The sequence below is a fragment of the Lontra canadensis genome, unplaced genomic scaffold, assembly GCF_010015895.1.
Source record: "Lontra canadensis isolate GAN:19392208 unplaced genomic scaffold, GSC_riverotter_1.0 scaffold156, whole genome shotgun sequence".
Taxonomy (NCBI): domain Eukaryota; kingdom Metazoa; phylum Chordata; class Mammalia; order Carnivora; family Mustelidae; genus Lontra; species Lontra canadensis.
In genome coordinates this window covers 851,976-877,465 of record NW_022631150.1, presented here as the reverse complement: position 1 = coordinate 877,465, position 25,490 = coordinate 851,976, and the positions used below count along the sequence as shown (strand labels likewise).

Here is a 25,490-nt window from a genome sequence, read left to right as displayed (position 1 = left end):
AATATTTTGGGGTAAAACTTTTTCTTCTGTGTGATAGCTGATGGTGCTGCATGGTGGATTTGATGAGGCAAATTTTTCTATTTAAAAAGTTTTAAAGTGAAAAAATAATTCATACTGAATAAATCACAGTCAGTGCATCTGTAATATTGAAGGAAGTGGTTTATTCTCTGTAACCTAGTTGATGTACTTTTTGAATGTACATCTGGTAACTAGAATTTAAATATGTAGTCAGATTCACTGAAATGATTTCCTATCTGAAGTAGTTGTTTTTCATTGAAAATTTAACACTGGTTTCTTTGAAATTTTGAAAAATCTTTTTGTGTGTGAGTATACCTATATGTACTGATGTATTTGAAACGTTTTTAGGAACAGTAATGATTGATGGCAAATGATTGATACTTACTTGGAACTCCCCCCACCACTCCAACCCCCTTTTCTTTCTAAGTAATCTTGAATGTTTTTTAAATTCACGGTGTTTTGATCCGAGTGACTTTAAATTGTAAATTTATCTTACATTAAGAGTCTGTTACAGATTTATTTTGAATGTTTCTATCTTAACCTTATAAGTCTACACAATTATTTTCTCTTTCTGAAATTTTTCAAATCATCTAGTCACCTATTTTTCTCAATATCAAAGTGTAATATATGCTTAATTAGAAAAAAGAGGAAAAGTCACTCATGATTTTCTTACCCAGAGATAATAGTTTTGTGTTTTGCCATATTTTTTCAATTTTTTCCTGTGCATATTTATTCTTTATCTCATTGAGGTTTTTGTATATAATTATTATACATACAATTTTATATTCTTTCTTTACATTTTATATCTGTCTGGGCACACACTTTTAAATACAGAGTGAATTTTTATATCCCAGTTTGATTCAGTGAATTGAAAAACACTGATTAAAAAATCGTGAAAAGCATTTTTAATTTAAAACAAAAACTAGTGTTTTATATTAGTGTTTTTACATTTTTATATGTACTTCAAATTTAAAATTATTTAATGCCATCACGAGAACAAGCCTACATTTTGAACGTGTCCCTTGTAATATTTCTTATGTTTAGTTGGGAATTTTACATGGGAAAAAACCAAACACACCTTTGTTATTTTTAATTGGTTTTAAGAGTATTATTTCCCAGATAACTAGTCCTCTATTTGATGTGCCTGATATTATTAAAATGTTAATAACTTTTACAGTTGGTGTTATTTAGAGATTAATTACATGCATACGGGGGAGAGAGTCTCACTGAGTAGGCTAACTAGTTATTTTTAAAAATAGGATTGTGAGGGCAGGAACCTTAAAAGGTCATCTGAACTAATTTCCTGACTTGAGGCAGATCTTCAAACATCTTTTTAGGTATGAACCTGAAACCAGTCAACAAGTGGTAGGTGGTTGTAATTTGCAAAGAATGTTAATCTGGGCTGATCAAATTGTTTAACTTACATGAACCTCACTTCTTTATTTATAGATTTATTTTTATCCTGATAAATTATTCTCAGTTACTTTTTTGTCTCAGGACATCTGAGAGATACAATACTTGGTCAGCATCAGTATCTTCCAGTGACAAGGATTTTCAAAGGAAGAGGGACAAGGATGGTCTTGTTCTTTGTTCCACTTTCCTTCTCTTCCCAAGCTGAGATTCACTGGCTTAGAGAATATATTACTTTTTTCCATCTATAAAATTATGTAATCTTATAAAATATTTGAGTGACTAGTATGTATGTACCAGGCACTGGACTGGATGTTGTGGAAAACATCACAAAGTACCCTTCTGGAGCTCATAGGTTAGTCGGAGAGAGAAGGCACATATTTTATATTGATATTTTACAGTATAGTCAGAAAACAGTATATGCTGTATGAGAATATCCAGTAAAGGTTTTCGACTTCAAGTCATACCATTTTGGTCTGCAGTTCTCATTGGTAAGAATTTGGGAGTATCATGTGTGAACCTAAAATCGATAGCCTTATGCGATGATGTATGCTTTAGAGCCTAAATAGCACTTTCCCCTCCTAAAATCAGCATCAGCAAAAGGTTAAGGAGTTAGTATGCATGTATTTGTTATTAGGGGAACATTAGCCTATCCTTCTGGTTTCCCACCGGAATTTAAAATTGTATCAGAAACTTCTTTGCTAACCAGAGAATGATTTTTTTTTTAAAGATTTTATTTATTTATTTGACAGAGATCACAAGTAGGCAGAGAGGCAGGCAAAGAGAGAGAGGAGGAAGCAGGCTCCCTGCTGAGCAGAGAGCCCGATGTGGGGCTTAATCCCAGGACCTTGGGACCATGACCCGAGCCAAAGGCAGAGGTTCAACCGACTGAGCCACCCAGGCGCCCCGGCCAGAGAATGATTGAACTACTAGGCTCTAAGCAAATAGATTCTTCGGAGATTTTGAAATGCAAACATTAAAGGAAATCAGAATTACTGATTTTAACAACTTATCTGAAGCATCTGAGTAGCTACTAATGATAAACCTCGCTAAAATCACAAAATCATCATCTTGACAAAGCATTGACAGTTTATAGGGATTTGATTGAGCAGTTTTGTATACATTTAACTTCAAAATAAACCTGGTTCAGTAGTCTTGGGAAAATCAAGCCCATGAAGTCTGGAGGCGGTACAACCAGAAATGGGAAAGGGGAACATGCCTTGGAAGCAGCCCAGAGAAAAGAAGCAAAATTTCCGTAAGACATGTGATCTTTAGAAATCTACTTAAATTTTTCATCTGTAAAAGGAGGGCCTGGACCACATGATTTCTAAAAATAAAGCCCACAAAATTGCCTGACTGCATTGAATCTAAACTCCATGGAAGGATTCTACAAGGAATGTGAACACTTATTTTCTGCCTACACCTGTATTCGTTAGAGTTCCTCCGTGGCCTGCCTGCCTTGTCATCCGTCCCTTTCCAGAGGCTGCCTCATCTGTTTCTAGGCCATAAGTTGCTTCCTGTGTTTAAATAGGGCTCTCCTTTCTTCTGTTCTGCAAACATGATTATCCAGGTTTCTATTCAATTTCTCTTTGCCTTGAAAGAATCTCAGACCCAATGTGTTCTATATTCGTATCTGATTTAGAGTCCTAGGGATTACGATCTTGATTTGTTGCCTCCCTGACATTTAATTCCTCATCACGATGTACGGATGTATTTTGCTCTCCTGTCCGTTTGCACTTTCTCACTCCCTGTGCTGTGGTACTTGCTCAGCTATAGTCATAGCACTTGTCTTCCGCAAAATTCTCTTTAATCTCTTTGTATTTTCTTTCAGTCTTGTCTGTCTACACGTCCATCACATTTAGAATGAAAATTACCTGAAAACAGAGACTGTTACTCATCTTTGTGTCCCTAGTGCCAAGAACATGTTGTAATTTAACTTGCAAAACTCTCAAGACCCGAGATAGTATCTAAGCAGTGTTTAAAAAAATAAGTTGGGGGCAATCCCCATCTATTTAGGAGGAGGCAGTTTCTGTATGGACTTTTGTAATTTTGCAGTTGATGAAAGGACCAATCAAGAGAAGCAAGACACTGATAGCAGATTTCTTTTAGTTCTTGGGAATATATTTTCTTTTCGGTAATGACAAAACCATCTGCTCTTTCTTCCTTGCTGGAAAATTTGGAAACTGTTACTTATCTCACCTGGTTACATACATCCAGGTATCAAGTAGTTCTAATTTTACCTTGTAATAGCTTGGATATCCCTTTCATTGTCTCCAATCGTTCTTATCTTGGGTCAATGCATAAAATTTCTTGCATGTGTTAGGACAACAGTTTTCTAACTGTTCTCTCTCCAGTCTTGCCTTCATAATCCATTTTCCATGCTGTGGTCAGAGTGAGTTTTAAAAGCTCTGATACTTTATTCTAATACTTTAATTCTGTTGGTCTTTTTTTTTTTTTATTAACATATAATGTATTATTAGCCCCAGAGGTGCAGGTCTGTGAATCGCCAAGTTTACACACTTCACAGCACTCACCATAGCACATACCCTCCCCAATGTCCATAACCCCACCACACTCTCCCCCCCGCCCCCCGCAACCCTCAGTTTGTTTTGTGAGATTAAGAGTCTCTTATGGTTTGTCTCCCTCCCGATCCCATCTTGTTTCATTTATTATACCCAAACCCCCCACATTGCATCTCCACTTCCTCATATCAGGGAGATCATATGATAGTTGTCGTTCTCCGATTGACTTATTTTGCTAAGCATAATATGTTGGTGAGTCTTCTTATATTTCATAATCAAGTTAAATTCCTCAATGTTATTCATGGCCCTCAGTGTGTTGCCTGCTTTTCTTTTCTTATGTCTTAGCCACTTACCCTCTTTCCCTGTGTCCCAGCCATGCTGATCTACCAGCAGTCCTATTATTTCAGGCATTGTGTCTTATTTCCCAATCCCCTTTTCCTTATTTTGTCCTCCAAGATTCATTAGGAATATTTTAAAGGAAATTCTTTCAGTGTGGGTGGGTGGCACCTTTCCTGTACATTGATTTTGCCTGCATTGTCACAATTCCCATGGTAGTATGTGTCTTACCTCTAGTAGATTTTTGTTTCTTGAGGATAGGAATTACGTTGTATTATTTTCTCTCTTTATCTTAGTACCTAGCGCAGTGTCACACAGTTGGCATATTTCTTCTCCCCATCATTAATATGTGATTGCCAGAGAGTAATATGTGTCTGTGGATACCCTGTTATCAAATGAGGAAAAGGAAGTTGGTATTTTGGTGATATTAGAGACCCACAGACTATGCTGCTTTCTGTCATCACTATGGAGCACTGAATACTTAATATATGTCACACATTGCTCTAAACAGTTTACATGTATTGGCTTATTTAAAATCTCATAACATCTCTGTAAGGTAGATTCCATTATTGTTATTTTGTAGATGAGGAACCTAGGCACAGAAGGAAGTTCTATAACTCATTTGAAGTCACATAGTTAATAGCAGAGCCTGGATTCCACCTAGGCTGTCTTGCAGCAGAGTCCATGTCTTACCTACTTGACCAGATTGTGGTAAGTTGGAGGATTTTGACATGGAATGGTTATGGGGGTTCTCCTGTGGAAGCATGAAAGTGTGCAACTGGATCTACAGTTACTTTATTCTATTGCCAATTACACAGAGGAGACAGGTGTTTCTACCTCGTAGGCTCTCAGTAAATCTTTGTAGGATGAATCTGAGTCTTTGATCATACAGTACTAAAGTTGGCCTCTGTGATTCCAGCATTATCAAGAAGCCTTGGCTTCCTTGTATGAATAATTTTAATGAAAATAACGGTATTTGCATGAGCATGGAAATAGCATGGGCCATGGCCCTGGATGTGAGAAGACAAGAGGTGCATGTGCCAGAAAATTTCAGTCCGCTTACGGGAGTAGTAGGGAAGAGATGAGTTTTGAAAGGTAAATCAGCCTTGAGGTCTTAAGGGCCTGACCTAAGTAGATGGGAAAGGAAAGGAAAGGACAAATTTGAGAAATGTTTATGGGGAAAAAGTAAATAGAATTAGTAGTATATAGAGGTTTTGAGAAAAGGTGGAATCAGAAATCAATAACTGGGATTTCAAGCTTGATTGGACAGTTGATCAGTTTGTGGGCAAGAAGATGAGTTAGGAGAGGATCTATGCATTTGAGATGGTGATTATAGGGTATAGAGTATGTATTTAATGCTTTTTCAAATAGCTATAGAGCAGTCCTCACCTGGAGGAAAGTGTAGACCCTAAGGGAATGCTGCAGAGGGGACGCCAGAACCCCTCCCCGCGCTGCCCACCTCCCCCGCCCCCAGCAGAAAACTTTCCTGCCGAAGTATCAGCAGGACCAAGGCTGGGAAATCCGGCTCTAGAGCACGTAAGGTGTGCAAGATAGAGTTACCATGACGTTGTTCAGAGAAGTCACATTGATAATTCCCTTTTAGTTTTCATCTTTATTCCTTTAGAAATTTGTCAGAGCCTTGGAAGAGCTAGAGGCAGTGATTTTGTTTGTTCACTTCAGCAGTCAGCAAACATGCATCAATGAGGTACAAAGTATCAAATATTTGCAGAAAGAGAGAAAGAAAAAATTTGCAGCCATTACTGTCAAGGAGCTTCAGAGTCTAATCGAGAGGATTTCTTTCAGCTTAGTGAATATATAGTTGTCATTGAATGACTGGCTAGATGAATTTGGCACTTTTGTTTCCAAACACGAACTTTTCAGTAGTATGCGGTATTCACGATCATTGGTGGGAAGAGTTTGGGTTGTGGGATGCTGATTCTGTTACTGTCAAGTAGGATTTATATTACTAACTTCTAAGAAAAGTCAAGAGTGCCCTGAAGAACAGTGTAGAAAGAAGTTTTTAGTGTTTTGAAGTATTTGTCTTAATTTGTATGCTTTTCACTTAAACATTTTAAAAATTTTATTTATGTGACAGAGAAAGAGAGCACAACTGGGGGTGGGGCAGCAGATTCCCTGCCAAGCAGGGAGTCCTGTGCAGGCTTGATCCCAGGACCCTGAGATCATGACCTGAGCTGAAATTAGATGCTTAACCAACTGAGCCACCCAGGCGCCCCTTCACTTAAACATTTTTAATTATAAAAATAATATAGTTGTATCATGAAGTATATACATTTTGCACTTGATCTTAGCCAAAAGGCCGAGAAGCAATGTATGTACATTTTGAAATGAAAGTTACCCCTTTTTATTATCACTCTCTCTAGAGAGATAATAATCAAATATTATTGATATTGATAATATCAATTATCAAAGTGATAATCACTTCTAAAAGTTCACTTCCATTCTTGTGGACTTTTTAATGCCGATAATATAGTGATATAGCATCTTTGCTATTTAATATTGTACTTGCTTTTTCCACTTAATGTGTCATGGTTTCCTTTTCATGAGTGTGGGTTTACTACTTTTATATCTGGATTGTTTGGATGTACTGTAATTTGTTTAACCGTTCCCTTATTGATGTACACCCACCTTTTTTTGCCATTACAGACAGCACCACAGTAAATAATCTTGTTCATACACCGTTCCACAGTCCTGTTAATATTTCTGTAGAACACATTGCCAGAAGTATAATGTACATAGTAAAATTTTTGACTTTATCACCTTTTTCTGTGCCAAAAGTGCATCAGGCTGTGCTCTTGCTAATAGTGTAAGATAGCACTCTTCTTCCTCTTTCCCTTGGCAACTCTAGATGCTAATAAAAAGTAGAAATATTTCTACTTGTTCCTCTGCCCTGTCTCCCTCTCTGGCCTCTCTCCTACCACCTCCACTTCTTAGTCCTTTTCCTCAGTCCCTCTCCAATTTGTGTCTCCCCTTTCCACTGCTACACCTTTCTTTGACTTGTGTATCTTGACCTGGTGCTTTTATTATTCACTTCTTTCTCTCTGAGTTGTTTTCTCTTGTTGGTTTGTAGGAGCTCTTTTATTATTTTTTTTAATTATAATTTTATTTTGTTTTTCAGTGTTCCAAAGTTCACTGTTTATGCCCCATACCCAGTGCTCCATGCAATATGTGCCCTCCCTAATACCCACCACCAGGTTCACCTATCCCCCCCACCCCTCCCTCCAAAACCCTCAGTTTGTTTCTCAGAGTCCACAGTCTCTCATGCTTCATCTCTCCTTCCGATTTCCCCCAAATTCACTTTTCTTTTCCTTCTCAGGAGTTCTTTTATTGTATATATTAACCCCTTATATATATGTATATTTCCCCTACATATTTTATGTTCACTTGTGGTATATTTAATGAGGGAGAAATCTTATATAAAACTCGTTAGTCTTACTTAAAGATTATAAATATATATTTATAAAGGAAATATATTCTATAAAGATTTTATTTGAGAGAGTGAGAATGCACAAGCAGCGGGGGAGGGGCAGAGGGAAAGGGAGAGACAGGCTTCCTGCTGAGCAGGGAGCGCATTGTGAGGCTCTGTTCCAGGACCCTGGGATCATGACCTGAGCAGAAGATAGAAGGTTAACTGACTGAGCCACTTAGGTGCCCCAATAAATATATTTTTAGTTTATTTTATTTTGTTTTAAGATTTTATTTATTTGATAGAGAGAGTGCGTGTACAAGCAGGGGGAGTGGCAGGAAGAGGGAGAGAGAGAAGCGCAGACTCCCTGCTAAGCAGGGAGCCCCATGTGGGACCGGATCCCAGGACCCCGGGATCATGACCTGAGCCAAAGGCAGTCGTTTAACCACCTGAGCCACCAAGGTGGCCTATAAATATATTTTTATATTTTTCTTCTTTATATTCATATCTTTGATCAACAAAGAATTTATATATGATACACCACAGACATATGATAGAACATTTCTTTCCAGTGAATGGCCAGTATTCCCAATACAACATGGAATAACCCATCCTTTTCCCACTGATTTGAAATACCACTTTGCATATACTGAATTTCTATTTGTAACTCTCTGTATATTCTTACGTATTTTTGTATATACTCAAATGCTGTTCTTACGTATAAGAAATATATTCCTATTAATTGGCCCATTTGCAGATGCTCTTTTCTCATTCATCAAACTATTCTTATGGCCCCATTTTAATTTACTCCAGCTTTATAAGAGGTCTCAATATCTGGTAGTTCAAGTCCCCTATTATTCTTAATTTAAAAATTTTATTGGTCATTCTCTCACATTACTCTTGCAGATGAACGTCAGCATCAGCTTGGCTTGTTTCTTCCCAAAATAGTCCCTTTGGATTTTGTACTACTGGATCATTCTTTTTTGTTGTTGTTGTTGTTGTTATGTACTCCTTAAACTTACTTGTGTGATACTTAAGCAAATTAAGAAAAAAAAAAAAAAAAACCTGGGCTCAATCTAAAGATAAAGTATACTTTTGTGTTACTGTCTGTGACAAAGCCCAGTCTTACTCAGAGTTTTGCCTGGTTGACCCTTAAATATGCTTTTTCTCAAATTATTTTTGCCTTCTCTTTCTTTTCAGGGTCATGTCAAATTTCATTTGTTGAGACTTTCCTAATTAGATGCGTATTTTGAATTCTCTTATTGTTTCTATAACTCATCTCTACCACTTTATAATTATCTCCCAGGGTAGTGTATAAGCCCTTTGAGAATAGCCACCATGCGATTCATGTCTTTTCCTAAACCCAGTTATATCACAGGCCACGGTTGTATAGCCTTTGTCAAATTAACCGATACAGACCTCAGTTTTCCTAAAGTAAAGTGGGTATGATTATACATACTTGGCATGGTTGTTATGAAGGCAAAAGAACATATAAGCAAGCACCTAACAGGAGAGCATACGAGAATGCCCATAGCAGGGCCAAATTGGCTTTCTAGAATGCAGATCTCTTAGGGTTAGGAGGTGGTTGGTATTAAGTGCAAGTAATAGAGAGTAAGTTGAGATTATTGTCCAAAGAAGAGATTGACGACAATTTGCAGAAGCAGTAGATCATCTCATGTCTTCAAAATGTAAACTCTTAGGGATTAATAATCATTAAACTCTCTGGAATGTTTGTTGTGGGCACAACACTGTTTTCATGTGCTATGGAGTATGTGAACATATGTATAAGACAGTTTCCACCCTCCCAAGAGCTGTTAGTCCAAAATTGAGTGTGCTTTAAGACCAAAAAAATAAATCAGAGATAGGTAAATCATGTGGATATGTAAGTTTACATTTTCAGTAAATTCAGCAAGAGTATGACGGTTGTGTGATGCTGGGGAAATTGAGCTTTGTATCTTTTACAAAGACATATACATTAAAAAAGATCTTCAGGGCAAGGGACCTAGATAATTTTGTATTTAAGAGAAAACTTAAGACACTGCTATTTAGATCTCAGTTGAGAAAAGAAGTAGTGAAGCCGTGGAGAAAGCATTCCATGAAGGAGTAACTACAGGGACAAAAGAAGGCTTTGCTTTAGAGACAACTAGTATTTGAGAATGGTGAATTGGATGGGTAGGGTGAGATGATTAAGTGCGGGTCCTGCCACTTCCTGTGAAGTCACTTAATTTCCTTGTGTCATTTTTTTCATCTATAAAATAAGCAGGTTAAGCTTGATCAGCTGGGTAAGCTGTTTTTCCCATCTGAATGAAAAAATGATGATTGATTCTCCCCTGTTTTCCTAGAGACTGAACACTAGTCACTAATACGTGAAATTTCAGAATGCAGATCTTTTTGTGATAGGTTTTACATGACTTGGGGGAGGACATTGATTATTTTTTTCTGGAATGGCATATTTTACTTTGACCTTTCCTAATGGGCTATTTGATTTAAAAATCATTTTAGTGGTTTGGGAGTCAGAGACCTAATACTGGACAGAAGTCATTTATTTTGTTGTAACAGATGGTCTCCCACTTACAATGGTTCTACTTAGATGTTTTGACTTTACAGTGTTGCTGAAGATATGCATTCATTAGAAACCATACCTTGGATTTCAAATTTTGATCTTTATTCAGTTGATAATGTGGTGCTATCTTCCCTCATGATGCTGTACAGTGGCGGTGAGCTGCACCTTCCAGTCACTCACCTGATCACGGGGGTCCACAGCCAGTATGCACACAGCCATTCTGTTTTTCACTTTCTGTATTCAGTAAATTACATTGGATACTCAACACTGTACTAAAAAGTGGGGTTTGCATTAGATGAGTTTTCCCAACTGTAGGCCAATGCAAATGTTCTGAGCATATTTAAAGTAGGCTGGGCTAAACTGTGAAGTTCTATAGGTTGGGTGTATTAAATACATTCTCAGCTTATGATATTTTCAGCTTCTGATGGGTTTATTGGGACCTGACTCCATTGTAGGTTGAGGATGATCTGTAGATCAGAAAACTGAAGCTAGCAAAATTAAGGGAACTGCTTAAGCTGTAAGGTAGGTAGTAGCTAAGTAGTGGCAGAGCAGGAACCAGAAGCCATGCCTCCTTTTTCTGTGCAAGTATTCATTCCATACTGACATATTTTGGACTTTCTAAAAATTTAATGCTCAGTTTTTTGAGGTATGTTATGCAGTGAATGAATTTCTAGTTGGTTGGGGAAGGTCGGAGAACACAGTAAACATTTCATACTTTTATGTGATGGCTTCAAATACTCATATGTGTCTCTTCGTGATCCATGACTGGTTATTTGAGTTATTAGTTCACTTCTGACCTATGTGTAGATTTTGCCTGAAATCAGTCTGATGGTAATTATTAGAGGAACTTTGTAATATGGTTGGGTAAGTGGAAGTGTATCACATTGCTGTTGACAACAGCTCAGTGGGAATTTATTGAATGTATCTTTTTTCTTTGTGGATAACACCAAATTGAAATTAGCATATTTCCAAAATAGCCCAAGTCAAGTTTTATCAAAGGGAGGATTCTATAGGTAGAATTATTGAACCCCTTGAAATAGTGTGCAAAATTAGTGTTTTTCTGGCAAGTATTTCTCATTGTTCTTGTGAGCTTCTTAAAGGGGTGTGTGTCCTAAATAAAAAGATTTCAGAATTACTGCTCTAATGGGTGATAGTCAGAACTATAATACTAGACTTATTTTACTCTGAGAAAAAAAAAGATTTTTTCACTTAATTGAATTTTTGAAATACTACATCTTGTGTTTGATAGCTTATAGATAAGAATCACTAGAAATGAAAAGGTTTTATATTTATTGCATCCCACAGAAGTACTATAGGACCATATTGTGATTTTTGTGCTTAAGACCTTCTATGTCATTTTAGTTTTAGTTTTAGTTTTTTTTTAAAGTCAAAATTACAGTGTTCCGATGTACTACATGTGTAGGAAGTGGGAATTAGTCCTGGATAGCTTGCATTAAGACATTTCTGTGCCTTATGACTCTTCTCCCCTATTTGGATAGAGGCTAAAATCCACCATGCCTCTTTGCCTTGCCCTAGGATGTCTTCGCTACCTATAGACACCAGCACTACCACCAACATCATCATCATCATCAGTACTGTGTGTCCTCCTTTTTTATCCCTGTCTCATCTCTCACTCCTCTCTACTTTTGCTATAACTCTGGAACTGCTTTTTTTCATAAAAATCAAACCTCTCTGTAATTTTCAGTGTTTTCCAAGTGGTTTTTCCACTCCTTACCTTACTTCACTTATATTCTCTCAAACCTTAGGGCCTGGAATGTCAACTTTGTTCTCTTTACTGCCTTTTCCTTATTCCTCCATTCTTTTCTTCCCCCCTCAAGTCTCTGCTCCTTTGAAATTCCCATCTTTTGCCTAAATCACCTGTTTATTAGTCCTTACTGCTGTCATTTACTCAGCAACCTCTTTGTCCACTCTTCCTTGTTCATTGAATACTGGCAGTTGGCCTACAGTACTCTTCTTCAGCTTCAGTTATTGATGATTGTAGCTTTTTTGTGCATCAGTGTGGGAAAACACTGACAGAAGCCTCACCTGGACTTTCAGTTTCTTGACCACTTGATTTCCAGTGACCTTTAACTCCTTAGCAATTCACTCTAATTCCCCTTCTCCAGAATCATGAATTCACAGTCCTGTTCTGACCACGACTACCTAGTTGTGCTTCTCAGGTCATGACCTTCTCTTGACCTGTGGACCTCTCTTCTTTATCCCAGTGCATCAGTACTCTTCCTTTGTCATTTTATTTGTTTAATCCCACTTAGGATTCCTGTTTGATTAATTTCAATAACTTTTCCTCCCATTTTGCCATATTTCTCTGCCTTATTTCTCTGCTTTCTCCTTGCACCTGTTGGGTAGAAATGTAACCCTAAATGAAGTAGTTAATGCCTTTGCTGTGCCTGTTCCTAAATGGCTGATCATTGCTAGAAAAAGTCACAAAGAAAGGCAGAGTGATTCCATTATAAATTTATTATCACCGATCTTTTTAAAAGATGTTTTTATTTGAGTATCATTGACCCACAGTGTTACCTTAGTTTCAGGTGTTATCACAGATCTTAAGTGGGCCTTCACTACTGTCCAGCCATTCCCCTTGTATGATGACTATTGAAAACCATTTGCTTCACCAGTCCTTTTACTTCCCTTGTTCACTCTCAGTCTCACCAGGTCACTGGCTCCTTGTGACAGAGTAAATAGAAGCTAACCGTTAGGAATTTTCATCTTCCAGCTCCTCAACACGCAAACCTACCTCCTGTATGGTAATATCTATCTTAATTTAGATTTGGCCTATGCTTCATATCCTATCCCTTTCTGCTTTCCCAGGAGTTCTAAAATATGTAATGTGATGTTATCTCTTCCTAATATTTTCAACCAGTCTCTCTCAGTGCTGTCCTTTCTATCAGCTGACCTTTTTTTTTTTTTTTTTTTTTTTTTTTAAAGATTTGTTTGAGAGAGAAAGAGAGATCACAAGTAGGCAGAGAGGCAGGCAGAGAGAGGGGGAAGCAGGCTCCCCACCAAGCAGAGAGCCCGATGCGGGGCTCCATCCCAGGACCCTGAGATCATGACCTGAGCAGAAGGCAGAGGCTTAACCCACTGAGCCACCCAGGCGCCCCTCAGCTGACCCTTTTTGCTACCATTCTACCATAGCCCTCCCTTTCCAGCCAAACTTTTTAAGTGAGTCATTTGCACATGCCTGTAATCTCTCATCTAAAGCCGTTGGGACCAGAGTTGCATCAGGAATCTGAAGTTTTGGAATGTAGAAAAGCATTACCATGTATGTACTACCTATGGTGTGATAACCTCAGTGGAATGGGGGGCTGCACCCTGTAATCATCACATTGTGATTTCTGACCTTGAAATGTATGACTTTTCACTTTAAGTGGGATAAATAAGGGCTATAATAGCCTTCATGTCAGTCCAAGTCAGGTTTTGCTTCCAAATTAAAATAAGACAAAAACCTTAATTTTCCAGAGCTTTCACATTGTGGAAGTATGGATAGGAGATTGTGGCTAGGTACTGCCTCTGTTTTCTCATCTTCACTTTTTTTTTTTTTTTTAACCCATTGTGATGTTTCCTTCTCTCACTTCTCTCAGATGGCTCTTACGAACTCTTCCAGTGACCTTTACTTGAGGCGATCATGTCACTAGTGAATGTTTCCGAGACTTGGGCAGTGCCAGCCCCATCAGCACTCTTCCCCTGGCTTCCTTGGCACCGCCCACCCCGGCCCTCCTCAGTCACCTTTTGCAGGTTCAGGGTCCCTGTAACGATTAAAGGCTGGATTTCTTTCAAGGCCCTGTCCTAGAACCACTTTTGTTCTTAGTCTGTATTCACTTGCTTTGTGATCTCACTTAGGTGTGTGCCTTCAACTACTAATCATGTGCTGATGATTCACAGATAGATGCTCCAGCCCACACCTGTCCTTGAGCTTGACTCTGTCTTCTCCTCTCTCTTGGTCTTCCTCTTACTTGCTTACATCGTTTTGGTGGCTTCCTATTTTGTTAGAACAAGTGTTAGGCTCTCTGGCCTGGCCTGAGGGCTCCTGCGTGGCTTGGCCACTGTCCCTGCTTCAGCTTCAGTTAGTGAGCTGCGTTCCCTTTCCCTTCTGCTCTTACTTCCTCTGAGGTCCGCGCTGCCTCCCACAGCACAGTCACTGTGCAAGCTACTCTCTCCGTTTACAGTGCTCTTCCTTTCTGTGTAGGTCTTTCCTTTTGCATCATTGCTGAACTCTTCGCTTTCCTGTGGAAGCTTCTAATTTGTGTGCCCTGCCACCAAACCTTATGGTTCCGTGTACATATTCCAACACTAATAACAGTTTTTTATTTTTGGTCACTTGGTGCACTTTGTCCAGTCGATTTAAGCTCTCTCAGCACTGGGATTATGTCTGCTTTTGTTTGCCATTATATTTCCAGCATAGGGCTTGGCATAGAGTAGGCAAATAGCAAGCGTTTTGTATGCATTATATGCATTAATTTACCTTTTCTAACTTAAAAAGTAATTTATGTACATGTATTTACCAGTGTAGCATGTGCAGTTTCCAGTTTTAAGTGGACCCAATCCTGATGGTAATATTACTGAAAATTACAAAGTTACATTCTAAAGAATTCCATAAATCACAGGTCTGTTTTTTAAATATCAAATGCATTAAAGTCTTTGACCTAGCTCATAATTGATCTTGTTCTTAATTCACTTTTTCTGTATTGACCTCTTCCCCCATATCCTTGTTAGATATCAAATATCTTCCTAAGCCTAGTATTGTGTGCAAGTAAAGTATGTACAGTGTCCAGCACAATTCAGCAGCCTCTTAACTTGCTCATCAGTTTATAGGTATCACGGGATTAAAAATAGCTTAGCCATCTGCTAACTGACCAAACAATTTTAGTAGCATGAAAGGGCGTGGTAGGAGACAGGGACCTAGGGTCTAGGTATTCTGTCAGAGCAAGGCTTAGTGCAGAAACCACCTTGTAACCTCTTAATACTGAAACTTAAGAGTCAGTTCAAAATTAGGAAGAGATTTGGTGGAGGTTAAGCATAGCAGCGTCCCAGTAGTAGGGGATTTCCCAGAATATAGGTAACAGAAAAATTTCAGCATTTTAATGTTCACTGAATTTTTTTAGGGAAAAGAATATGTATAAAGATATAAATTCTATAACACTAAATTATCATGCTGTATATTTATGTAGTATATAGTATGTAACATTTTCTAGAAATCAGCTTTAACTAATTAGCCCTTTACATTTTACTCTCTAATTAGGAAAATCAGTAGACTCCCAGTCATCTCGAAGTGAATCTGAAATTGTGCCAAAAGTTGCTAAAATGACTGTGTCTGGAAAGAAGCAAACTATGGGATTCGAAGTGCCTGGGTAAGTTCTTAAGCCCTCCCCCATCTTTTTTTGGAAATCAGTATTGTCTTCCACTTGACTGTAAGAAAGAGAACCTACCTTAATAAATTTTGCATGATGTGTCAGTAAGGTTGAAGTAACATGGGTCCTCAGTGTGACATGGTACAAAGAAAAGGGGTTGAAAAATTAGGATTGATACTAAATATGCATGTTACTCAATCTAGCTCACTGCCCATTTCCTCATATAAATTAAATAAATTTTAACAAAAATCCTCTATTTTGTGAAATCTAGCATTCTGAGCTCAGGAACCCTACCACTAGATGGCGTAGGTAAGCAGTGTTTGGGAATTAAAAGTGGTTGGTGAATCATGTAATCAATTAAAATTTTTTTTCTAACTCTAATCTTTAAACTCTCTTAGATTTTCAGGTTGAATGAAATGGATCACTAGAACAAAGTCACAAAATATAAAGTGAAACATACCTAGAATTTCAAATCTGGTGAGAAATTATAGATCCTACATTAGTAGCACTCATTTGTTCTTATCATAAGAGGATTCCCCCCCAATTTTTTTTTTTTAATTTTATTTATTCCAGTGAGAGAGAGACAGAGCACAAGCAGGGGGAAAGGCAAAATGAGAGGGAGAAGCAGGCTCCCTGCTGAGCAGGGAGCTCTATGTGGGCTGGATCTGAGGACCTAGAGATCATGACCTGAGCCAAAGGCGCCCCTTAAACCGACTGAGCCACTTAGGCACCTCTCCGAAGAGTTTCTGTAAGCAAGGGAAATTGGTTGCTTGAGACTTAACAACACAGTAAACTTTAAACCTCTTTGAAACATTAACTTTAACATTAACTTTAAACCTCTTCAAAAATTTTCAGATTAATTATTTCTTAAATCCTTTACTTATAAATTATACATGTATTTTGTCTGTCCTTTAGATAGATAAGAATCAATATTATGAAATATAAACAACAAAGTAGAGGATTTTTTTTTTAATTTCAAGAAATAAAAACTAAGCAGCCTTATTTTTCTTCCTTATAACATTGCTGTATCTAAATTAATGGAAGTTTCAAAAAAATAAAATAAATAAATGAAATCTTTAAAAAAATGGAAAAAAATAAATTAATGGAAGTTTCACAAGTCTTGGTTGTAAAGAATCTTTATGATCACTTAGTTCAATTTTTTTGATTTTATAAAAGCAATACTTGATTTAGATTCTAATTCGGTGAAGGAAAGTATCCCATATCTAGAACAGAATAAGTGTTAATGTATGTTGAATGATTGGATGAATGAAATTTTAATGAGTAACATTTAATGAATTAAAATGAATGATATTTAATTTGGGTAGTAACTGTAGCCCACTACAATAATTTTGAGTCCTCATTTAGTTATCAAAAACTTAATATATGTCTTTTCTCTCTGAATTGGGGTTGGGTTGTCAGAATCATAAATTTCTTTTTTATTCTTGTATTTTGGGAACCATACAGTCCTATAATGGGATTATTTCCACTAAGAGGAAGAAAAATAAATAGAATATACAATTCCTTATTTTAAGGATTTTATAATCTTATTGAAAAATGTTTCAGAAATCTTAGCAACATACTAATAAACCCAAATTAATGTTTCACATTAGAAGTAAGTGCATAGTTATCTATGGGAATAATTATAATAAATGATCAAGAAAAAAATAGTAAGTACAAGTAAATAATTCTTGACAATCTAACTCTGTACTTCACAAGTGTAATACAAGCCTTTCAGAACTTTACAAGACTATATGCTTCATGAGGACAGCGACCATTAATGTTCGTCATCATATTTCTTTCATAGAATAGCTTATTTATTGATCAGAGTCCTTGGGGAAATATATTTTATTTTAAAAATAAACTTGGAGTGGTGCCCGGGTGGCTCAGTCGGAGAAACTTCTGCCTTCATCTCAGGTCATGGTCCCAGGGTCCTAGGATTCAGTCCCACATCGGGCTCCCTGCTCAGTGGGGAGCCTGCTTCTCCTGCTCCCTCTTTTGTTTCCTCTGCTTGTGCCCTCTGGCTGTCTCTCTCTCTGTCAAATAAATAAATAAAATATTAAACAAACAAACAAACTTGGAAAAACATAAAGGTGATAAAGCAGCCTGTGCATCAATATTTTGTTACGGCTCTAGGAGAGAAGTCATCAGAACATGAGAGGTCTGTAGGTAGAGTTCAGGATACTCAGAAATGCATAATATTGCTTAAGGACCAAGCTATATTGTGTCAAATACTTATATAGGATTTTTCAGAAAGTTTATACTAAGGATAAACTTAAGCTGTAGTTCTGATTTGATCTTGAGGAAGCACAGAGAAGGATAACAAAATGCTTCTGAGTCAAGATTTCATTATCATAGATACCTATGTAGTGTGATTCCCAATGGCAGCTCATAAAAAGGGGTAATGCATTGCTTAGAAGAAACTAAAACAGCAAACTTTTTCTTCACTAATATTAAAGATGGTAAATACCTCTCTAGAAGAAGCTTATTTAAGTATAGATGGTTAGAACCTTACATAGACAATAAATACTCTTGAATTTAAATTAGCTTCCCAGTCTCATTTAAATAAATGAAGAAGAAAGATTAAGTCTCTATATTCCTGTAGAAATATTCCTACTTTTGGAACAATGGCTTAGGAAAACCCCAGAGTAGTCATTTTATAATAATAGGTAAGTTTACAAAATTGTATCAGAAAGCACCTGAAAAAATTCAACCAAATTACTTTTATTTTCATATCAATCAGTAGTAGGCCTCATCTTAGAGATTTTTCAAAACCTTAAAATACTGAGTTTTGCTTCGTAATATATAGACGTTTTTACTAAGTACAGACTTAGCTAGGATGCTTTTCTAATTACTTGGTTCATTTCCTTCTAACACTGTACAATTCATTGAACTAATTTGTATTTTACCTAGACTTTATTTGAATGTTTTCATGACACCAAGAGAAAAGCAAGCCCTTCATGTGATTGAGTTGTACATGAAATAATCCAGTCAGACCCCTGCTTTGTGAAGCCCTTCCTCCGCTGGGCCAGCAGAGCTTCAGGCCTCTACCTGCTGTCAGTCATAGCTGTTCTGCTTGGATCTCTTCTCCATACTGGAGTTAACATAAACTTTGCTTTGGAGAAAAGGTTCTGTAACTAAAAACAGAGATTTGAAACCAGAAATTGTGATTTCTCCCTGGTCTGATTAGAACCAGAGCCCATGTCTAGTTACTTTGGTCGAACACTTTAATTATAATTTGTAGGGTTTTTTCAACTTGTCTAAATGCAGAGTTGTCATGTTTGGTTTTAGAACTAACTGTGGTCATTCAGATGTTTGCAAATTATAGTCTAAGATTTCACTTAATTTACCCTGTTGGAATCCTTTAAAAGAATTGGAATCTTTTTCACATGCTTAAATTTTTTTCCCCTGTGGGTCTAGATGAAGCTAATCTGTCTACATGGTGTCAACAAGCACCACCAAAAAATTGTTAGTAGAGACTGACGAAAGTGAGAGAGAAGGGGAGTGGATACGAGGTTTTTAAGGAAGTTGCAAATGTAACTAATGGGACTTTTCCCTGAGGACTAGGATGAAGGGTCAGTGTTCAGCATAAGAAAATGCCCTGAGAGGGGAAAAATGAGTCCTTTTTTTTGTTACTGTGGACAAGAAGAAAAAAATGTACTGTTCTCACATGAACTGCTTTTTGTATGTAATTCTTGGCCAGTTCCAAATTGGATTGGATAGAATTGGCTTCATTCTTAATAATTTGCATTTTAACCTGTTCTTTGTCCTATTTTTGTTTATCTGTGTCCCTGAAAGGAATGTAAACTATATTGTAGTCTGGTTGATTAGATCCCATCGCTGCTAGCTGTCCATGGGATAGATAGTACTGATATAGTTTCTGTAGATAACAGTCAAAGAGCTAATGAACTAAGGTCCGTGTTTACTTTTGGGGGCATCATCATTATCAAAGAGCGAATAGGTTATGCTACATGGCCTTGGGGTCTACTTTATGTATTTGAGTCCCTCACTAGATTGTAAGCTTTTGGGATTAGTAGATAAATTTCTCATCAGCATCTTCTTTTCTTTTCAACATCAATGCCTAGCAGAAGTTGTAGTTTTTAGAAAATCAAGTATTAGTTGAATTAATGAATTAAATAAAAACTTCTTTGCTGAAATTATTAAGAAAATGTAGACAGAGTTAGCTCCCTTAAGGATAGTGTTTGAACAGAAAAAGATTGTTAGTCTCTGTCCTGTTAGAAGAATGAGTTAGGGATGAAGCTTTTTTTTTTTTTTAAATAGTACTTTATCTCTAGAAACACATTTAGTACCATGTTTTACAAAATATCTCCATTATGCATTTGTTCTGATAGGATTATATGGCTAAGGCTATGTGGCCTTGAATTCAGTTATTTTATAGGCTATTTTCTTCTTATCTTAGTGTTTGCTGGACCGTTTTTCTCCTGGGATCCTCCAAGTCTGTATTTGTGTGGTTTGGGTCTAACTACTTATTTCCACCTTAATAGAGTGGCCACTTAGATCATTGTTGGTTGGTCTGCAAATATAAGGAATAAGAAAGGACGACTTCTCTGCCCTTCTGACCTTATAGGGTGTCAGTTGAGTTGGTTTAAACACTTTTTTTCCTATCTCTGCTTTCTGTAGAGTAACTGAAGAAAATGGTCATAGTTTCCACACACCTCAAAAAGGACATCTTAGTGAAGGAACTGGCATTGCTGCTTCTGATGTTCTTGACACTGTTTCTAAACCAGTTCTTCCATCCCACACCATTCAAACATCAGAAGAGCAAAGCTCAACACCAACGCCGGTGAAAAAGTCTGGCAAGCTGAGGCAGCAAATAGATATCAAAGCAGAACTGGAGAAGCGGCAAGGAGGGAAGCAGCTCCTCAACTTGGTGGTCATTGGTAATGCCCTTTGTTCCTCTGGATGCCTGGTCACCTCTGCCTTAGTCTGGCCACTTCCTGGTGGCAGCATGTATACTCGTTCGCACTCTGAGTGTCTGTCTGGGTGAAAATGGACACAAGCAAGGAGGCATCACATCATAGTGCTTTCTAGTCACCCTGGGGAAAATAATGCCAGATTACCAAGGAGGTCATTAGACTTGCTTGTGGCATTTTCATTTTGTGACTGTTTTGAAAATGCCATGTCTTACTGACAGTTCGAATTTCCAGAAGTCAAGGAAATTTCCCCCCTCTCTCAAGAGACTCTTTTTTTCTCCATTTACTTTAACTATCATTTGATAAAAACTGGTATTTATTACTCTAAACACTGACGTGAACTATTGGATTACATATTCATGTAATACCTCAATGTGAACAGCGTCTGGAAAATGTACCTAGTATTAATCCTGAATCAATTTTCCTTAGGTCATGTTGATGCTGGGAAAAGTACTCTGATGGGCCATATGCTTTATCTTCTGGGTAATGTAAACAAAAGAACTATGCATAAGTATGAACAAGAGTCTAAAAAGGCTGGCAAAGCTTCGTTTGCATATGCATGGGTCTTGGATGAGACTGGCGAAGAAAGGGAAAGGTAGTCACTATATTTCAAAATTTTTAGTTTGAAATGATATATAGTCTTTTAAATAAGTATATAGTATGTGTTGAATATGTATGAAACATGTCCTGAAATATTTTAGAAACTTCTTTTAGAGAAAAGCTTTTAATTGTGAGGGAAATATTTTTATTATAGTTTCATTATATCTACATACATTTTCTACTCTTCCAAATTCTATGAGAATAGTTGAAAAGAATGTTTATCAAAAAAACTTAAAAAAAAAAAAACACCACACACAGGAAAATGGTAGTAAAAAAACTTAATTGTTCTGTGGGAGAAGTTTCACTTGTCCCCCCTAAGTATTTGTTAAATTGACTTGATTTTGAATTAAAATTATGAATAAGACTAAATTTTATATAAGGTAACTTTAAGGGAAGGTAAATTTTTGTAGTAAACTGTCTTCTGTCTGGAATTAAAATGACCAGTAAATTTAAATTATCAGACTTAATTCATCTTTATACTTTCTGTAGTATGTTTTTATGAGATAGAATCAACGAACTAGTAATTAGATCTACTTCCTACAATAGAGATTTAATCTAGTCAGTTACTGTGCCCATTGCTAACTCTGCAGGAGAGAACAGCTATTCATATACCCCAGCCAAAGTATTTCTTTCAAAGTATTCAGAGTGGTGGTTTATATCATGTCACAACTGTCAGAGATGGGGGAACCAGTGGCACCTTTGTCAGGAAAGAATGAGGACACCTAGTAGGTGAAATGGCAGGTATATCGACTGTGTCAAAATAATGACTGAAGACTCTGAAGTCCTCCCAAAAGTCCTAAATCAACAAAGAAATTATTCCACGTTCCCTATCTTCCTTCTGAGTATAATTAGAGAATATATTTGGATTTTCATACTTTTAAAAAAAAAGTGTGTGTTTATTTTCTTGGGGAGTCTTAAATAGTCTACATTATAATATATAAGGTAATTCTCAATAAAGGGGGTCATAATATTCTTTAGCTTTTTTGATAAACAGAATTTGATGTCATGGTGGGTGTTTTTTTTTTTTTTTCTTGTAGGTGGTCTTTTTTAGTCTATATCACATCATGTTTCTTTTCCAATTAGTAAGGAAAATGAGTTGGCTGCAAATTTTTGGAACATGAATGTTGGAAAACAGTGGAATTCTTGTATGATTTCAGTGTTAGAAGACTAAATAATTTCTACCTACCAGGTTACCAAACAGATTATTAAAATATATGGCTCTTTAGTTATATTTATGTCATCTGTTATGTGGGTAAAGAGAACAGTAAAATTTAAGTTAGAATAACGTAACTTGTTAATATCTGAGTTGAGCTGGCAAGTGAGCTAATTATCTAATTCCTAGAATAGTCAGTAATTTTCATGGGGTTTTTTATTTTTTAATCTATTTTTTTTAATCTACTGGTTGGCTGTTATTTTTTGCTGCTGGTAGTTTTCTATGCTCAGCATGATGCAATTTTAGAATATTCTTTGATTCTGTAGATAATGGATACGTCTAGATACCTTAATAAGAGTTTTAACTCATCACTGTATGTTCCTTCATAGTATTTCAAAAATACAGTGTGTTACTTATCCCACCATGTTAAATATTTATAAGTTGTCTCTTCTCATGTTGAACAGAAATTAGTAAAGTGAGTGACATTTTTATATCCTTAGGGTTGCAAATGTAGACCAGAGCTGGCTCAAGAGTATATTCTGGTCAAAGCAGTATAGGGAGGAGCTCAGAATAAGTCTTAGTTCATCAGTATTCTGGGTGATTATTTGAGGATTATTAGAATTAAGCATCATTTCCACCAAGTCAAATGGCCCATTGTTTTAGACGAAGCTGGAATGACTTGATCAGGGAGACCCACAGTTACCTCAGCACTCTGCTAGGGGAGACACATAAATTACTCTCATTGTCAGAACGCTTGGCAGTAAAAGGGATGGCCCATCCATTATTCTGGACTGTTTGGGGCAAACCAGGATAAATGATTACCCAGTTTATTGCCCACCCGACTTCCCTTTACTGATGTCTGGAAAGACTTAGTACCTTTGTAGACTCTTCCTGGGCTTTCTTATAAACGAACCTGCATTTTTGTGGCTAAGAAGCGGTACTGTGTTGGTCTCCAGGAAAGATGAAATGGGATGTGAAACAAACTGCTGTTTATCTTTCTCAATTTTTTAAAAAATTTGCTATCTCCTTTGATATTTCCTTTTTTCTAACTGTGTAACATACTGATCTGCCTTGGAAATGAAAGTTAATAAGTTTATTTTTATAATTAGTGAAGCATCTACATATGAACATGAGGGAAAACTGCCTCCTGATAGTAGTCATTCTCCACTTTACCTTCTCTGGTGTGCAGTAGTTACTGTTTCCTCCTCCAGAGGTATCCCCATATATCTTTCTCTGTTTACAGTCTACCTAGCCTTTTACCAAAAAAAAAAAAAAAAAAGAAATGGGAAATAATCCAGCATTTTGATTAAGTTCTTGTGGTATCTACAGCCTTATTTTAAAGACATAACACATAATTTTGTTACAGCAGAAATTCTAGCCCCAATTGGTAGCTTAATTCATCAAAATAGTAGACTGTGTAATAAAACTCCCATTATTTCTTAAGAATTTAGACTGTCATTTAGCCCATATTATTAAATAATTTAGTCCATAGCACTGATTATTTCTAAAGTGTTCTAACCATTTTATGTTTTCTTTAAGGGGAGTAACAATGGATGTTGGTATGACGAAGTTTGAGACCACAACCAAAGTTATTACGTTAATGGATGCTCCAGGCCATAAGGATTTCATTCCAAATATGATTACAGGAGCAGCCCAGGTATTCAGATGTTTCCTGAATTATACTACACTGATTGTACATGCAATTTCCTGATGCTGAGCTTATAATTCTAGGATTATAAATTCTAAAATATTTTGAAATTAAAAATTTTAACTTTTGAAAAAATTTGAAAACATAAAGATTGTATTTTTATGATCTTATTAGTCCTATATAAAACTTTTTTAGTTATTATATAACTATATATTATGTATTAATATATATTATATATATTATATTTTTCTAGTTATTATATAAAAGCCATGAATTTCTTACAGTAAAAATACTGACACAGTACTTGATGAAACATAGCTTTATATTATATTAATGAGCTGGAGTGAATGTTTCAGTGTCTGCCTTTTCACTGCATTTATTTTCAAGGCCTGTATCTTTTAAAAGCAGAAACAGTGAAGCTTGGGAGTTTTGCCCCTGTGGTTTATTTACTTTTCTTGTAGGATTAAAAAACAGTTGCAATTTGTAGAGTTATATAATTCTTTCTTTCTTTATTTATTTACTTATTTTTTTTTTAATTTTATTTTTTATAAACATATATTTTTTTTCCCCAGGGGTACAGGTCTGTGAATCTCCAGGTTTACACACTTCCCCGCACTCATCATAGGACATACCCTCCCCAATGTCCATAATAACCCCACCCCCCAAACCCCCCTCCCCCCAGCAACCCTCAGTTTGTTTTGTGAGATTAAGAGTCACGTATGGTTTATCTCCCTCCCAATCCCATCTTGCTTCATTTACTCTTCTCCTACCCCCTTAACCCCCCATGTTGCATCTCCTCTCCCTCATATCAGGGAGATCATATGATAGTTGTCTTTCTCCGATTGACTTATTTCGCTAAGCATGATACCCTCTAGTTCCATCCACGTCGTCGCAAATGGCAAGATTTCATTTCTTTTGATGGCTGCATAGTATTCCATTGTGTATATATACCACATCTTCTTTATCCATTCGTCTGTTGATGGACATCTAGGTTCTTTCCATAGTTTGGCTATTGTAGACATTGCTGCTATAAACATTCGGGTGCATGTGCCCCTTCGGATCACTACGTTTGTATCTTTTTAGGGTAAATACCCAGCAGTGCAATTGCTGGGTCATAGGGTAGTTCTATTTTCAACATTTTGAGGAACCTCCATGCTGTTTTCCAGAGTGGTTGCACCAGCTTGCATTCCCACCAACGGTGTAGGAGGATTCCCCTTTCTCCATATCCTCGCCAGCATCTGTCATTTCCTGACTTGTTAATTTTAGCCCTTCTGACTGGTGTGAGGTGGTATCTCATTGTGGTTTTGATTTGTATTTCCCTGATGCCGAGTGATATGAGTTATATAATTCTTAAGGATACTGAAAAAAATCAAAGATAATAACTTTAAAAAATTTAAAACAATGAAAGTAGCACTGTACATAGAGGCCACAGCTTTTTTTTCAATAAAAGATGGAAAATATAAAGAGTTCAAAAGTTTGCCTGTGTCGCTTGGGAGAAAGTGTGACTTAAGCAATTGGC

At 36.7% G+C, this 25,490-nt stretch overlaps 1 protein-coding gene across 4 annotated transcripts in view; it reads left to right on the top strand.

The window, feature by feature from the left end:
- The window catches only part of HBS1L (HBS1 like translational GTPase), an 85,172-nt gene that overhangs the window by 34,004 nt on the left and 25,678 nt on the right, over nucleotides 1-25,490 (top strand). For 3 of the 4 annotated variants that reach the window (XR_004381163.1, XM_032844817.1, XM_032844819.1), the window contains exons 5-8: nucleotides 15,531-15,639; nucleotides 20,278-20,537; nucleotides 21,000-21,165; nucleotides 23,863-23,980. Coding sequence is in view for 3 of the 4 variants with exons in the window: in XM_032844817.1 (XP_032700708.1) it covers nucleotides 15,531-15,639; nucleotides 20,278-20,537; nucleotides 21,000-21,165; nucleotides 23,863-23,980 (653 nt within the window). In the remaining variant the exon portion in view is untranslated. Of the gene's footprint in view, nucleotides 1-14,820; nucleotides 14,896-15,530; nucleotides 15,640-20,277; nucleotides 20,538-20,999; nucleotides 21,166-23,862; nucleotides 23,981-25,490 lie in introns of those variants that run through there. The other variant, XM_032844820.1, reaches the window with a different exon arrangement.